Below are 16,461 nucleotides of genomic sequence, written 5' to 3' on the forward strand. Positions count from 1 at the left end.
GAATACATAAGCAAAATTATTCATGGTTAGCTTAATCCAACAAATGATAACCATGGCCATAACTGCCCTGCTCCTCTAAAAACTTAAAGACACAATAGCAAAAGCAAAGGAAAAAACAAATACATAGGAAAAGGATTTCCAAAACATTTAAAATATTTTAAGTTTCTGGAAAACCAACAAAGAAGGAAATTGAAGAAATCACAATTATAAAGAACAGTAATAATAATAAATCAATTCTTTCCCCAAGATGAATGCCAATAAATCTTAACCAGTGTTGAAGGCCAGTTGAAATAAAACTTTTTAAAAACATCTTCTAAAAATGACAGACTCAGTTCTAAAGATTCCTGGGGTGAGATTTGTAAAACTTTCCATAATTCAAATCTATTTCCTAAACTAATCTAGCAGCTGCTGAACATCTCAAGATTGTCTGGGTCATGGAAACACAGGAGTGTTGCTTATCCTTAGTTTTTGAAGTATTTCTAATACACATATTTACAGAAGGATTTAGTGTGCAACACTTTTTTTTATTTTGAAGCCTTACAGGGTGAAATCCCCTGAGAGAGGGGGAGCAAAGTTGTTTTTTGTTTAAACTTTTTGTTCCTTCGCTGGTAGATGACTGAAGCATTACCTTTTTTGGCTCCGAGCATAGAGACCATGTGAGAAGATTCTGAGATATTGCCACTGGAAACAGATCTAAAGTTCATAATCCTTAGCAACAAAGTCAGAGTCATACAAGCAGTATTTTTCCTGTTTGTTAACCATAAATGTCGGCAGGTCTGTTATCCCTGAATGCCTTACCCAAATAGACTCTGAGCCAGATAAATAGATTAAATTGCTCTTTATTTATTACATAAGTAGAGAAAACATCTCACTGGCCACTCAGCCAAAAGAGGAGCAGTTTACAAAAAGGTGGAGAATTATTTTACATACAGGTTAAACATATTGGTTTTGGAGTGAGTTCTTTCATTGGTTAAATCATTTGAGACATCTCTTGATGTAGTGTATATGCACAATAGTGCTAGCATGTAACATTCCATAATTTCTTAGTATGAACTTGTTAATGCTCATCTATATATTCAGGAGATGCTGTTTTCCCATTATAATGTGTTTGCAAATCAGTAAAGTTCAAGTCCGTGTCCTTGGCAGCTTTGAACCACTCCTTATTTGGGGCTGTACATTTCACATTCCCAGCTTGCTTTATTCTTAATCTACTAGAAACATTAATCAAAGAATTTCCTAGATACTAAAAACAGTCCTTAAAGCCTCTCGACCTCTGTTACTGCCATCACTGTGACACCAAAAGTCTCAACTCCCTTGAAAAAATCCATAATGCTAGGAAATGTGGAAAGAGAAAAGTGTGATCAGCAACAAGGTGAATCTTGATGACCTGGTTGGACTGATGTGGTTTTTAAGAGCTGACACAGATTTCATGGTACATAACCACTCAATCATACCCTGAACAGAGGGATATAATCTAAGCTATTTAAGATAATTTGGATAAAGTGTTTTTTTCTGAGGTTTTAAACAATGCTCACATGTGTCTTGTTCTTTAAAGAATCCCTGAAATAACCATGTAGTTTGGAAATAAAGGACAAAGGAGCCAATGGTAAAACTGAAGGAAACCGATGTGGCTTAGTCTTTTTTGCTTATTAATACAAACATCAGTTAAAATGTCAGCTACAAATTTTTAATAAAAATGAAGGACCAAAAACCATATAAATGTAAATATTTATTTTACCAAATATAATTTATCAGTTAAATTGGCATTTGTCAATTCAATTACAGCAACTATAAATAAGGAATTTGCTTTCTTTGTTGAATAAAGGTATAAACCAATAGCTTAATTTTCATTTGCAGCCAAGTTTAAATATACATGCATTTGAGTGCAACTCGTGAGTATAAAATTATTTTTTTTACAACATTCTGTTCATATACTTGCACTTTGCTTCCCAACTTACCACTTACAAGGCAATTCAGGGATCTCACCCAAGCAGCACAAACATTTCAGCTCCTGGATGAAAGACTAAATTTAACTAGGAGACATATATCCGTTAATGAGATCTAGTGACATAGATATTAATCAGAGAGAAACACAATGAAGATGCTTATGTGGTATTATATACATATATAAGAAAAGTGCCTAGAGTGTTCGATTAAAATGAATGCATCCAACTGGACATTTAGATAAGGCAGATGAAAGTTCTTTAAAGAGCTTATAACTTAATGCTTAAGATAGGATGAAACCTGTAGACTTTTTTGAAAGTAATTGGTAGCTTACTTGGAAAAAGTCAATTTCTTAAGAAGAAACTAAGCATTTGCACCTACTGAAATCTGAAGAAACCTCACAGTATAAATACTTGTATTCACAGAGAGCAGGCAAGAACAGCCTCTTCAGCCATATCCATTACTTTCAAATTACTCAAGGCATCATGCACACAGAAGGATTAACTCACAAACAATTGCAGCATGAATTTGAAGCCTCCCTTGATGACATATTAAAATATGGTTATGGCAGCACCCAGATGGTCACAGAATTATCCTAAAAATAGTTGCACTCTACATAGGCTCCTGTGGAATATATTGAACATAACATATTATATTTACTTCCACTCCGAATTTAAATTTTGGTAAATAGCAACCACATTGTTTTTAAAGGAAACTTGCAGGAAAGCTGCTGTTATATTCCAGATAACAGCTTTTCTGAAAGTCACAAGCATTCAAGTTTCATTACTTGAGCAAGTTTAGGACTGCAACCTCCCAGGCAACCACAAGAAGACAAAAAAGAAATGCTAAGAAATTTAAATGTTTATTGCCATCTGGTGATTCTGGATTTTTGCAATCCATATCTGGTAGCCCTATGCATTTTGAAAGTAGTAAGTCAAACCTAGGATGCAGCATTTTCAAGGGTTGAAGCTGGTCCATCCCTCCTTACTAACTTCAGCTTTATTGGTAATTAAAACAAGTATTCCAAAACAATCCTTGATTATAGAGAAGCTGAAACAAGAGAACTTTTAATAAAACAAGCTTTAATAGAGTTCTGCATTGAAATCATAATGTATATGATTAGTGAGTCATATACAAAAGAGGTAGGTGTCCCAGCAATTTTGGTTATATTGTTGAGTTCAATATCAAATAACATGCAGCACAATAGGCCTCCAGTCTCTCTGGGACAGCACAGAATCTTAATTTGCATTTTTAAATAAAATGAAAAAGATCCCCCCTTCACATCTTGTTTTATGCAACTAATTTGGCATTCCTTATTTAAATATTTTGAGCTACCTATGCTCAAGCTCCATTTATACAAGCAAAATCATGTGAGAAGATACATTCTAAATGACTCTATAGTGAGAAGAGTGTATTTCATACCAAAGCCCCCCTACTTAGGGAACCTGATATGTTGTTGCTTCCAGAGATTCAATTGCTATCCAAAACATCCAAATTATCTGATTGCTGTCTGGCTTTTACAATTCTAAGACTTAATGTGTTCTTAATGTCTCATTTTTCATGAAAAATAAAATAAATGCCATTTCTTCAGATTCATAATAATAGCATTCATCTATTTAATGCAATATTACAGATGTTCTGATGTTTGACCTAGAAGACAGAACTTAGGTTGAAAATATTGGATTTGCTACCGTACAGGAGGAACCTGCCAGTTTCTATAACTACACTATATAGACAAGACAATGTTTGTATACAAGTCTAAACTTCAAGAAATAAACTATGAAATATATGTGTGAGGAGCTTTAATTTCTAATTGTATTTCATGTGAAGGCTTTTCAAAAGAACCAACTCCATCTTGACATTACAATGCATCAGGTCAACTCTGGGAAACATCCCACAAATTACTTTAATAATTTTATTTGAGTTCTGTAGATTTGAGGAAGTGCTAAACATTAAGAGTTGCCTTCAATTGTAGTATCAGGATTTGGCATCAAAATATTAACAAGTGTCTCAATCTCATATATTGAAAGTTTTCAGATCCATAAAGACCTGTCTTTTGGCCAATTATTTATTATACTATCAAGGATAAGCGAGGAGGGGTATGTGTCTGTCCACAACACTTCATCTATTTGTTACTACCCGATACCAATTATGGCAACTGATGAAAAATATCAGCCTAGTTTAAAAACAAACCAATTACCAGCTGCATCTTAACTATTCACATGCATATGTTACACAAGTGATAGCCTTGTATATACCTAGTGTAGTGTTTTTTAAACTTGATAATTTTAAAATGTGTTGGCTGGAGAATTCTGGGAGTTGAAGTCCACACATCTTGAAGATGCCAAGCTGGAAAAACACCCATCTATGCCTTAAGTGGCTACAAATGGAGGAAGATGGATTTCTTTAAAATGTGTTGTTCAATTTTTCTCTATTATATCTATTATATATAAATAGTTAACGTTTTGAAATTGCACTTGGTGATTGTCTTTATACATTTTCTTCTTCTTAAACTCCTTCTTAAAACTAATTCTCCTGTACACGCTTGGCTTGAAATATAAACCACATAAAATTTCCCATTGAAAATAATGAGAATCTAGTATCAAAGGTAAAGTCCCAAAGAACGACAGAGGGTGGCAACAAAGCTTCATGGGGGCAGGGGAATGTGACTGAAGGAGATGAACTGAGGACTGAAGAAGCTGAGGAAGGATGCTGTTAGTCTCCAACATCAGTATCCCGATCCCCAATTAGCCAGAGGATGTGGAAGCTGAGTGCCAGGAGACCTGTTCCAAGCAAGTCACCCAGTGCTGTCAAATAAGGTATAGAAAAATTGTCCGGGTCCAGGCCTCGACCCCACATCCAATGAACCATCCAGTCAGCAATATAAAGAAGAATGAGAACCTGAAAGGCACAAACATAATGGTCACATTAGCAATGACTAGATCCAAAGATGTAAAGATTACTTCCTATAGTCCTCTAATACTTCCTCTATTACTTCAACAGTGGGAAAGCACCTTGTGGAACTCAGGGGTGTCAAATTGGCATCCCCTGGGCCAGATGCGTCATGTGTAGGCCACCCCCACCCCCGGCTCCACAAAGGCAAAAAACATCAAGATACAGCACATGACGTGATTAAATTCTGCATCTGTGTTGTAGATGAACTGTAGTGACACAGTGGTTAGAATGCAGTACTGCAAGCTACTTCTACTTGGTAACAAGGTAATGACAAAAAGAACTCAAGAAAGATACTGTGTACATGCCCTCACCGATAGATTAATTTAAGAGCTGATGTTTGAGATTGCTTTTCTCATTTTTCCTCCTATTCTTTTTCTTTTCCATCACGTCTTTGGGATGTAAGCCTGCAAGATGGAGTTAATATTTTTTTTTCTATTGTACCTAATCTCTTGGGGACAGATATTTTTTGGAAAGATAAAAATTCTATTAATAGATACATGCTGTGAGATGGCAATAGTAGTTGTATGCAAATTGCTATTACACTTCAGCAGGCACTATCTAACAGTTGCTATGACACTCTTAAACTCCTAATCCTTACAGGCAATCGATATACAGATGAAACTCGAAAAATTAGAATATCGTGCAAAAGTTCATTTATTTCAGTAATGCAATTTAAAAGGTGAAACTAATATATGAGATAAGACTCATTACATGCAAAGCAAGATAGTTCAAGCCGTGATTTGTCATAATTGTGATGATTATGGCTTACAGCTCATGAAAACCCCAAATCCACCATCTCAGAAAATTAGAATAGTACATACAATCAATAAAGCAAGGATTGTACATAGAACAATATTGGACCTCTGAAAAGTATAAGCATGCATATGTACTAAGTACTTGGTTTGGGGCCCTTTTGCAGGATTACTGCCTCAATGCGGCGTGGCATGGAAGCTATCAGCCTGTGGCACTGCTGAAGTGTTATGGAAGACCAGGATGCTTCAATAGCGCCCTTCAGCTCTTCTGCATTGTTCTGTCTCATGTCTCTCATTTTTCTCTTGGCAATGCTCCATAGATTCTCTATGGGGTTCAGGTCAGACGAGTTTGCTGGCCAATCAAGCACAGTAATCCCACAGTCATTGAACCAGGTTTTGGTGCTTTTGGCAGTGTGGGCAGGTGCCACGTCCTGCTGGAAAATGAAGTCAGCATCCCCATAAAGCTCATTTGCAGAAGGAATCATGAAGTGCTCCAAAATCTCCTGGTAGACAGCTGCGTTGACCCTGGACTTAATGAAGCACAGTGGACCAACACCAGCAGATGACATGGCTCCCCAAATCAGCACAGACTGTGGAAACTTCACACTGGACTTCAAGAATCTTGCAGTGTGTGCCTCTCCATTCTTCCTCCATACTCTGAGGCCTTGGTTTCCAAATGAGATGCAAAAGTTGCTCTCATCAGAAAACAGGATTTTGGACCATTGAGCAACAGACCAGGTCTGTTTTTCTTTAGCCCAGGTAAGATGCTTCTGACGTTGTTTGTTGTTCAGGAGTGGCTTGACAAGAGGAATACGACATTTGAAGCCCATGTCCAGGATCCGTCTTTGTGTGGTGGCTCTTAATGCATTGACTCCAGCCTCAGTCTACTCCTTGTGAAAGTCCTCAACACTTTTGAATGGCCTTTTCCTGACAATCCTCTCCAGGCTGCGGTTATCCCTGCTGCTTATGCACCTTTTTCTTCCACACTTTTCCCTTCCTTATAACTTTCTATTAATGTGCTTTGATACAGCACTTTGGGAACATCCAACTTCTTTTGCAATTACCCTTTGAGGCTTTCTCTCCTTATGGAGGGTGTCAATGATGGTTTTCTGCACAACTGTCAGGTCAGCAGTCTTTCCCATGATTGTGATTCCTACTGAACCAGACTGAGAGACCATTTAAAGGCTCAGGAACCCTTTGCAGGTGTTATGGCTTAATTAGCTGATTAGAGTGGGGCACTTTGAGTCTAGAATATTGCACCTTTTCACAATATTCTAATTTTCTGAGATTGTGGATTTGGGGTTTTTATGAGATGTAAGCCATAATCATTACAATTATGACAAATCACAGCTTGAACTATCTTGCTTTGCATGTAATGAGTCTATCTCATATAAGTTTCACCTTTTAAGTTGCATTACTGAAATAAATGAACTTTTACATGATATTCTAATTTTTCGAGTTTCACCTGTACTGGATGTGGCACTTTACTACCAGGTAGACAAAGGAAGGCATGATCAAAGAGAGAAGCAATTTATGTAAGATTGTAGTGTGTGCTTCACATCCCTTCTCCCTGCAGGCAATCTAATTTTTACTACCACTTGGCTATTAAAAGATGAATACAAAAAAGGGGTGAAAATACTTTCAGTACAGGGAGTATACAGCTCTACTAGTCTCACACATATTCAATATTAAAGCTAGCATTGTACCACATGACACATGCAGTCAACTTATATAAGGAATATTAGCACCTCGGAATAAATTACTCCTTTAAAAACTTTGTAATTTTATTGCATGGCACTTCTAAACGTAATCAACACAACTTCAGATTGTACTAACATACTTTAGCCTCATTTCTGGCAATTCAACTTTCTTTAGTTTGTTTTCAAATAACTCAAGCTGGTGACCATACCCAACACACTTTTCTCTTGTTTTCCCCACAAAAACTATCCTGTGAGGTGGGTTGATCTGAGAGTGAGTGACTGGCCCCAAAATCACCCAGCTGGCTTTCATGGCTAAGGCAGGACTTGAATTCAAAGTCTCCCACTTTCTAGCATGGTGCCTCAACCACTAGATCAAACTGGCTGTCATATGCATTACAAATTATCTTAACTTATTCCAAGCAAGTTCTGCTATTTTATTTCTGTATTTATTTTAGTTAAGGTGTAAATATTGCCTCTTAAGAGCTTAAGATGTTGCAAACAGTGCTTCTTCCCTTAACACAAGATGTACCCAAGGTACACATACGCATTTGCTGAAGAACAACATCTCTTCCAAAGATTCAGTGAGTTTCACGGCTGAACATGGACTGGGATCTGGTTCTTCTCAGTCCTAATTCAACACTATAATTATACTACTGCACTGATTCTCTTTTTTACACTGCAGTGTAATGGCTGCAATGCAAACTATGTCGCTACAGAACGTAACAGTGAAATCTGAAACAATCCTTGAAACCCATGATAGACTAAAAAAAAAAGGCTACTGACAGGATGCTATCATGTACCCAAGAAAAGGGATAGGTATCATTTTCTGAAAAATAGCATTGCCCTTCGGGTTATCCATATGTCGCTCAAAGTATGTAGAACCATTGAAAGCCCCCTTCCCCCATGGGTGTAAAAATATGTCAAAAACATTTGGCCCCACTGACACAGCAGGGGGACAAAATCTGGCTCCTGAGTCAAAAGAGTTGCCCACGCATGTGGTAAAAGACACTTTTCTTTATATCTTGTCTTTATCCCTTTTGACAAGATAAGCCAGGCAACTGATGACAACTCTTACCTGGAGAAGTGCTGCAGTCATGTAGAAAACTATAAATATCAGAGTGAGGGTAGTGTGGCCTCCCTGCATGGAGCTGATGGTGTAAAGGAAAACCAAATGGCCTGGCACAACCAGAAGGAAAAGCACCCGAGCAGACCGGGAATTCACATCTGCTGACAAGATGGATAAAGTTATATTGACATATGCTACTTATGAAAGGAAACGTCTCTACGTTGTTATGCCAGCCTCTGTTTTAACTATAAATTGGAAAATGTACATTCGTTGCTGGGACTATTTGTCAGAACTGTATACTATAAAGAATATCCTACCACTGTAATTTGTATTCCATTGAACTCTACAACTAAGACCTATGCAGCTGTTATCCAAATCTTTCTGTAAGAACTGGATATTATGCCTCCAAAAATGGGCACCAAGGTAGCCCAAGAACAATGAAAAACAATTCAGGCAAATTTAAGTTCTTTATTTGCTTACTCCATATAGGTAGACTCTTGACAAACTAAACTTATACTATCAATAAGCTAATGGATATACCCTGGGAGATTCTAGGGAATGGCTGTCGTAAATCTCTTTCCATGATCCAGATCTGGATTGTGCTGTCTCTTGTCTCTCCCCCCCTCTCCCCCCACGCCTTGGAATGTGCTCCCTCCTTTCTGGGAACTGCTGTGTTAGCATAGTCCATCCCGTCACCACCCCTTTCATAGACACATTCCACAACATCAAGTCTTCCTTCTTCATTCCTAAATATGCTGGTTGCCTATAGCACTTAATCTTAGTCAATTGGATTTAAATTAGGTTTATTCAATTGGGTTTAAAGACATTGCATTCTATTGTAGCCAAGTATGTTCTTGCTATGTTCTTCTTAACTATAAAAGCAATGTTATTCCTTTACGGTTTTTCATGTCTTATACAAAGATCAGTGTGATCTTTTGGCTGAAGGGCTCAATTCCAATCCATCTCAATTTGCTAATGCCTAATATGCCAGTGGTATTGTTGATTCATTTCATCTTTCACTGAGTTGAGCTTTCCCATGTCCATGTTTCTTACTTTCCATGTTTGCACTGTAATTCTATCTTCATTTCTTGCATGGCAACATCAGCAACTACATGTCCCAAAGGCTTTAATTTAGCTATGACACAAACTACCTTCCTTCCTCCCTCCCTCCGATTCAAAGGGAAGTATTCAAACCAAGCATGTTTAGTTACCTGAACTGAAGAAGGTGCTACAGGGACTTGGACACTTGCGGGGGGCTATCCCTGAATTCTCTCCAGGCACCCCACTCATATGGAGATAAGTGGAGATGCGGCTAGCCTGGACAGCCACCAGATTGCCACCAACACCTGTAAAAAAACAGAGGCAAAATATGATCAATTGTATTGGTGCCAGTGATTCCTCAGTATCAACACATCAAGAAATTCCTTCCATACTTGTGTACAGCAAGCAATTGGCACAATCTGAAGCTGATCCCCATCACTTCTTATGGGAAGATCTACATTATCTTATAGGAGGCACATCCAATTTCTACTGTGGTTCCAACACTGTGAAGTGCAATACCCTATCAGTGATGGATAGAATTCATGTTTCAAAATAATAATGTAACTGAAGAAGGGGCATGTTTTACAACTATTATGCCATTCACATGAAGAGAATGACCATTGTCTTACCTGAAGGGTCCTTTTCAGGGCGCTGCAACGGAGAGTCCAAAGAAGGGGTTAAACACAGCCAATCTGCCCAGAACTGAATTGAAACTTTAAGCCACGCCTCTGGTGCCGACTCTCCTCAGATTTATTCAATGAAGACGTGGAACAGTTGTGCGCTGAAACTTCAACTGGAAGTCTAATATGGAACAAGTCAAACATAGTCCAACAACAATAACAGAAACAACAAACAACACTGTGACTTCACAAACACCAGCGGAGAATAGACCCCAGGGCGGGGTGGACTCTCCGTTGCAGCGCCCTGAAAAGGACCCTTCAGGTAAGACAATGGTCATTTTCCAGGGCGCTGCTCTGGAGAGTCCAAAGAAGGGACATGCCCAAGCTAACTGTCACTAGGGCGGGAAGGCTCAGCCATCAGGGTCGCTCCGCTGGTATGGATGCCCTGAAGAACACGCCTCCCAAAGGCCCCTTCCGCCGATGCAAAACTGTCCAGTTTGTAATTTCGGACAAATGGAGACAGAGAAGTCCAGGTGGCCGCCTTGCAGATCTCTTCAATCGGTGCCTGTGTAGACCAGGCAGCTGTGGTGGCGGCGCTTCTAGTCGAATGTGCTGTGATATTGCGAGGCACAGGAACAGACTGTAAAACGTGGGCAAGCGCAATGCAGGCTCGCAGCCATCCGCCGATGGTAGATGAAGAGACCTTCTTGCCTTGAGAAGCTGGTTGAAAGGAGACGAATAGAGATTCGGATTTCCGAAAACTGGCCGTGCGCTTGATGTATCTGCGAATAGTCCTGCGCACATCCAGCATGTGCCAGCGCTTTTCCCTCGGGTGCCGAGGATGCGGACAAAAATCCGGAAGGACCACCTCCTGCGCCCGATGAAACCAGGAATTGACCTTCGGAATGAAGGAAGGGTCCAGCCTCAGGATTACTCTGTCGTTACGAATGAGACACAAGTCCTCTCTGACTGACAAGGCAGCCAGTTCCGATATGCGACGAGCAGACGTGATAGCGACCAGAAAACCCGTCTTGAATGTGAGGTGTCTGAGACTGGCCGTCTTAATGGGCTCAAACGGGGGCCCGATGAGGGACCGCAACACTACACTGAGATCCCAAGATGGGTATCTGTGGACCACTGGGGGTCTCAGGTTGGTCGCTCCCCTGAGGAAACTGCGGATGGTCGGATTCCGGCCAAGAGATGCGTAGCCCTCAACTGAGAGGATGGTTGACAGGGCTGCTGCCTGGCGCCTCAGGGTGTTAGGTGCCAGGCCCTTGTCCAAACCTTCCTGCAGGAAGTCCAGGATGACAGGAACCGAAGCAAGGGGCGCAGGCGTACCATGAGCCGTGTACCAGCTGGCGAAGGATTTCCAAGTGGCATCGTAGATGCGCGTCGTGGACTGCCGTCGTGACGCTTGGATGGTGCCAATCACCTTGTCTGACAACTTGCCTCTGCTTAGGAGATCCCTCTCAAGTGCCAGACGGCCAGCTGCAGCCACTGGGGTTCTGGATGTTGAAGGGCCCCCTGGCTGAGAGAGATGTCCTGTGGAGGAATCCGCCACGGTGGTGTGATCGAAAGACTCACCAAGTCTGCAAACCAGGTTCTCCTGGGCCAGTACGGTGCTACCAGCAGCACCTCCGCCTCCTCTGCTAGGATCTTCCTGATGACTCTGGGAAGAAGAGGTAGCGGGGGAAAAGCGTAAAGCAGACCTTTCGGCCACGGGCCGTGCAGCACGTTGACTCCTTCCGCCCTCGGGTCGTGGAACCTTGTGAAGAACCGCGGAAGATGCGCGTTGGCCGCGGTGGCGAACAGGTCCACCAGCGGGAGGCCGAACCTCTGGGACAGTTGCTGGAACAGCAGCGGATGTAGACGCCACTCCGAGTGGTCGACTGTGGATCTGCTCAGCCAGTCCGCCTGGGTGTTGCTCGTGCCCGAGATGTGCTCCGCCTGAAGAGAAAGGAGATACCTCTCCGCCCATCGACCCAAGAGCTCCGCCTCCTTCATCAGGGATCTGGAGCGCGTTCCCCCCTGTCGATTGATGTGCGCCTTGGTGGCGACATTGTCTGTCATGATGCGCACGTGGTGGCCCTGAACGGTGCTCTGGAAGCGCTTCAGCGCAAGCCTGACTGCCCTCAGCTCCAGCCAGTTGATGCTGTGAGCGGCTTCGGAAGGGGACCACCTGCCCTGTGCGAGCTGGTTGTGGCAGTGGGACCCCCAACCGAACAGGCTGGCATCCGTTGTGATGGTGAGCCTGACTGGCTCCTTGAATGGCGACCCCTTTAACAGGGCCGGAGACAACCACCACTTAGAGAGCGACGTACCTCTGCTGGAACTGGAATCAGTCTTGTTGAGCTGCTTTCGTTTGTTCTTTGATATGGGAGCAGGAGCCACTGAAGGGGACGGGAGTGAAGTCTCGCCCAAGGCACGATTGACAGGCACGAGATCATCATGCCGAGGAGCTGTGAGAGCTGAACCACCTTGACTAGACGTGACTGCTGCACCTGAACGACCATCTCCCGAAGGCTGGCCACCCTTTCCGGGGACAGGGATACTGTGCCCGAGGTGGTGTCGATGACGGCCCCTAGATGCTTCAGTCTGGTCGTGGGAACGAGATGACTTTTTTCCAGGTTGATGGTGAACCCGTGGTCCCGGAGGTAATGGAGGCCCGCGTAAGAGAACCTCAGGAACTTGCGGTGGGCTTTGCGGATAGGGATGTGGAGGTAGGCCTCTTTGAGGTCTATGGACGTTAGTATATCGCCTGGCCTGATGCCCCCAAGATGGACTGGAGGGACTGCATCTTGAACCTGCGATATGTCACGTGGTGATTGAACCTCTTTAGATCTAATATCCCCCTCCACCCTCCTGAGTTTTTGGGGACCAGAAACAGGATGGAGTAAAACCCTCTTCCTTCCTGGCCTGCTGGGACAGGTTCTATGGCCCTGATCTCCTTGAGGTGCCTTATCTCCTGTTCCATGAGGGATCTTTTGACTAACCCTGAGGGAACTGGACACCGGATGAAGTGGCGGGGAGGGGGGGACCAGAATTCTAAAGTGAGACCCATGCGGACCGTTTGAAGAACCCACTGGTCCGACGTGGTCTGCTCCCATTTGGCGTGGAACAACTGCAACCGCCCTCCTATGGGAGCTGACCTGTGATGGTCATTTATACCTCCTAAAGGGTCGGGAGCCGGAGCCCCCCCGAAATGGCCGCTTGGAGAAGGGCTGCTGGCGACCTCTGTCTCGAAAGGACTGACGGTCCTGAGACCGCTCACCCTGCTGGGGATACGCCCGATGATAGGGGGTGGAGCTGGTGGAGGGCTCATTGTTCCGAAAGGCCTGCCTCCTGTAAGAGCCAGGACCTTTACGATCAGGCTTTTTGGTGACTGATGGCATCACTTTCTTTTTGTCCTTGTTTTCCACAAGGACTGGATCAAGGACCTCACCAAACAGCTTGTCCCCTTTAAAGGGGGCAGTAACAAGCTTCCATTTGGAGCGCATATCCACATTCCAGTGCCTAAGCCACAGGAGGCGTCTGGAAGTAACATTAGACGCTAGGGCACGCAAGGCAAACTTAGCAGCATTCAGAGTGGCATCAGCAGCGTACTCTGTGGCTGCCATGATTTTATTGATATCCTGCCTGACTTTAACGTCCTTGGCAGGTATCTTCCTCAACAACTGCCTCAGCCACAGGAGAGCCGCCCTGGAGAAAAAGGAGGCTGAAGCGGAGGACTTAATGGCCCATGCAGCTGCCTGATGGGTCTTGTGACAAGCAGTTTCGGTTCTCATGTCCTCAGCCTTGAGCCCCTCCAACAGGTCAGGAGGGAGCACAGAAGAGGAGGTAAGAGCCGCTACAGGGGGATCGATAGGAGGGAGCTTGAGCAGCTCCTCCAGGCTGGCATCCACCGTATGTAGCTTCTTGTCATGGCTGCTGGGGGTAGCCATGGTAGCTGGCTGCGCCCACTGTCTTTGAACTAAATTGAGGAACATCTTGGGTACAGGAACTATTTCCTGGACCGAAATGGGTTCCTCAAAGAGATCCCCAGATAGATCATCAGGGTCTACAACCACCTGAGCTGGGGGGGTGGACCCCATGTGAGTTGAGATCTTAGCCTTATCTAAAATGGTTTTGAAATTATCCAAATTAAATAAGCCTGAAAAGGCCGGCTTTTTGGCGGGGCTTGCCTCATCCCCAGAGAAATCAGCTTCCTGCCTAGGAAGAAATTCCTCTTCTTCCTCCCAGTCTGACTCATCGGAGGCCACTGAAGAATGCAGGGACGGAGGTGGAAGGCTAGGAGTCATCTCTCTGGAATCCTCCTGGGGTTGCAAATGGTGGGACTTGCGAGTGCGCTTGCCACCTTTTCGCATGCCTGCCTCAATGCCCTGGGAAATGGCCCTGTTAATTATTTCCTGCATTTCAGTGGATAGGTTAGGCCCTTGGTCCTCAATGGGGCGAACCCTTTGAGTGGGCCCGGGGATCGGCTGTTGAGGGGCTAAGGGCCCCATTGGAGCTGGTCCCTCCTCCATATCAGAGGGACAGACAAAGAGATCAGCCTGATCAGCCATGGAATGGCCTGGAGAAGTTGCCATGGCCAAGGAATCCCCTTCTTCTTCACTATCAGAAATGGGGCCTCCCTGGGCTGGAGGAATTTCCCTGGAGGGCTCCCCAGGAGACACCGAAAGGGAAGATTGGGCCTGCTGTTGGGCTTTGGAAAACTGTTTTTCTAAGGCCTTCTGTCACCTTAATGCATCTTTGTCTAGGCCTGAGCCCTGCTTGGGGCCATGCCTGGAGTAAGGCTTATTCCCTCTAATGGCCTCCCTGGCAGCTTTCCCGGCCTGTCTTACAGGGGCTCTGGAAGAGACACCCTCAGAAGTCTCAGGGGCCTGATCTGCCATGGTAACAATCACTGGTTGGGGCAGTAGGGGGATGGGAAAACCACCACTCACCACCTCCAGAAAGCCCACCGCAGCACGATGCTCCTGAGGAGACAGAGAAACTGCAAGGCCTGAAGTAGCTTGGAATCTTTTAGGCGCGAGCAGAATTCGCTCCCAGCGCCTGCAGGAGAGTAAGGGAGGCGACCCAGCAGGCCACGATCCCACGCCGCTATCACTTGCTTGGATTGGGGCCCAGGTCGCCGGTCACACCGGCCAAGTCTGACTCCACGCGGCTCCTGCAAAGAGCCAGGCACCAGGCAGCTGCGGCAAAAAACTTTTAAAAGTAAAGCCGGAAGATTGCGCAATCCAAAATGGCGGCCGGAACTCACCGGAGCTCTGCGCGCCAAATTTAAAGAGGGAAGAAGCCAAAATGGCTGCCCTGGAAGCCCACGCAGCAATTTGACTTGCTAGAAGCACAAATTGCAACGGAGGGCTTCCAGTGGGAATCGGCCCCCAGTAGGGGTGCCCCAACAGCGCTGGCGTCGGCACTCTGACCCACACGCTTCCCCCAACAGCTGCCTGTGGCTTCTAGGAGCCAGAGCAAAGCCCCGGACTCCAGGAGAGCCGAAAGGGTGAGAAAAACCCAATTAAAAAGGGAAAAAAACAAACTTAAATTTAAACTCACCAGCCTGCTCTAAAAATCCTTAAATATGCTGTTTTAAAAAATTATTCTTCCTCTGGAGAGTCCAAGGAATCAATCTTAGAACTGGAGAAAATCTTAAAGCGTCTACTGGGCTAGCTGAATTGAAAAAATCTGAGGACAGTCGGCACCAGAGGCGTGGCTTAAAGTTTCAATTCAGTTCTGGGCAGATTGGCTGTGTTTAACCCCTTCTTTGGACTCTCCAGAGCAGCGCCCTGGAAAATACAAACAGACCCATAGAGAGAGAGTTGGAGATTTCTGTAAGGTTGTATTGGTATTCATTTCCTCTTATTTAACTTTTTGAGTCTGCCAATAACCAATTTCTCCCTAAATAGATCACACTTTTACTAAGCATCTGTTTAAAACACAAGGATCACCTAGACTACCTCACTGACCTTCAGACTGGCACTTTAATGTTTCTAAGGACTTAAAACTCAGTTAAAGTGGCATTGACCAAATCATTTCACACATAAATAGTAATGCCTGCTATAATACAAGACATTGGAAGGAGGAGAAAACTCTCCTTTAATTCATTTTAGAAGATATTGATAGAATTTACGAGGTACAGGGCTCCTCATTTAACAGCCAGTCTTTCAGTGACTGTTCAAACTTATGACTGTACTGAACAAGTACAATTCTACCAATCCTCTGACTGGTCCTCAGAGTTCCAGCACTCATATATCCTCCTGAACACGTGATTGTGATCTAGGCGCTTGGTACTTGGCTCATAATCATATCACAGCAAGCCACATTCGCATGATTATGATTTCTGATGTTCCCTGCTGGCTTCCCACAAGCAAACTCAATGAGAA

The 16,461-nt window shown here is 43.8% G+C and overlaps 1 protein-coding gene across 2 annotated transcripts in view; it reads right to left on the minus strand.

Annotated features, from left to right (window-relative positions):
• Positions 1-3,005: 3,005 nt before the first annotated feature.
• Positions 3,006-16,461, minus strand: part of SLC41A1 (solute carrier family 41 member 1) — a 36,139-nt gene continuing 22,683 nt past the window's right edge. For both annotated transcript variants that reach the window (XM_081949345.1, XM_081949346.1), the window contains 3 exons: positions 9,629-9,763; positions 8,427-8,575; positions 3,006-4,845 (listed from right to left, as the gene is read on the minus strand). In XM_081949345.1, the coding sequence (XP_081805471.1) occupies positions 4,660-4,845; positions 8,427-8,575; positions 9,629-9,763 (470 nt within the window). In that variant the 3' untranslated portion in view covers positions 3,006-4,659. The remainder of the gene's footprint in view (positions 4,846-8,426; positions 8,576-9,628; positions 9,764-16,461) is intronic.

Source organism: Natrix helvetica (genome assembly GCF_964273705.1).
Source record: "Natrix helvetica genome assembly, chromosome: 3".
Lineage (NCBI taxonomy): Eukaryota > Metazoa > Chordata > Lepidosauria > Squamata > Natricidae > Natrix > Natrix helvetica.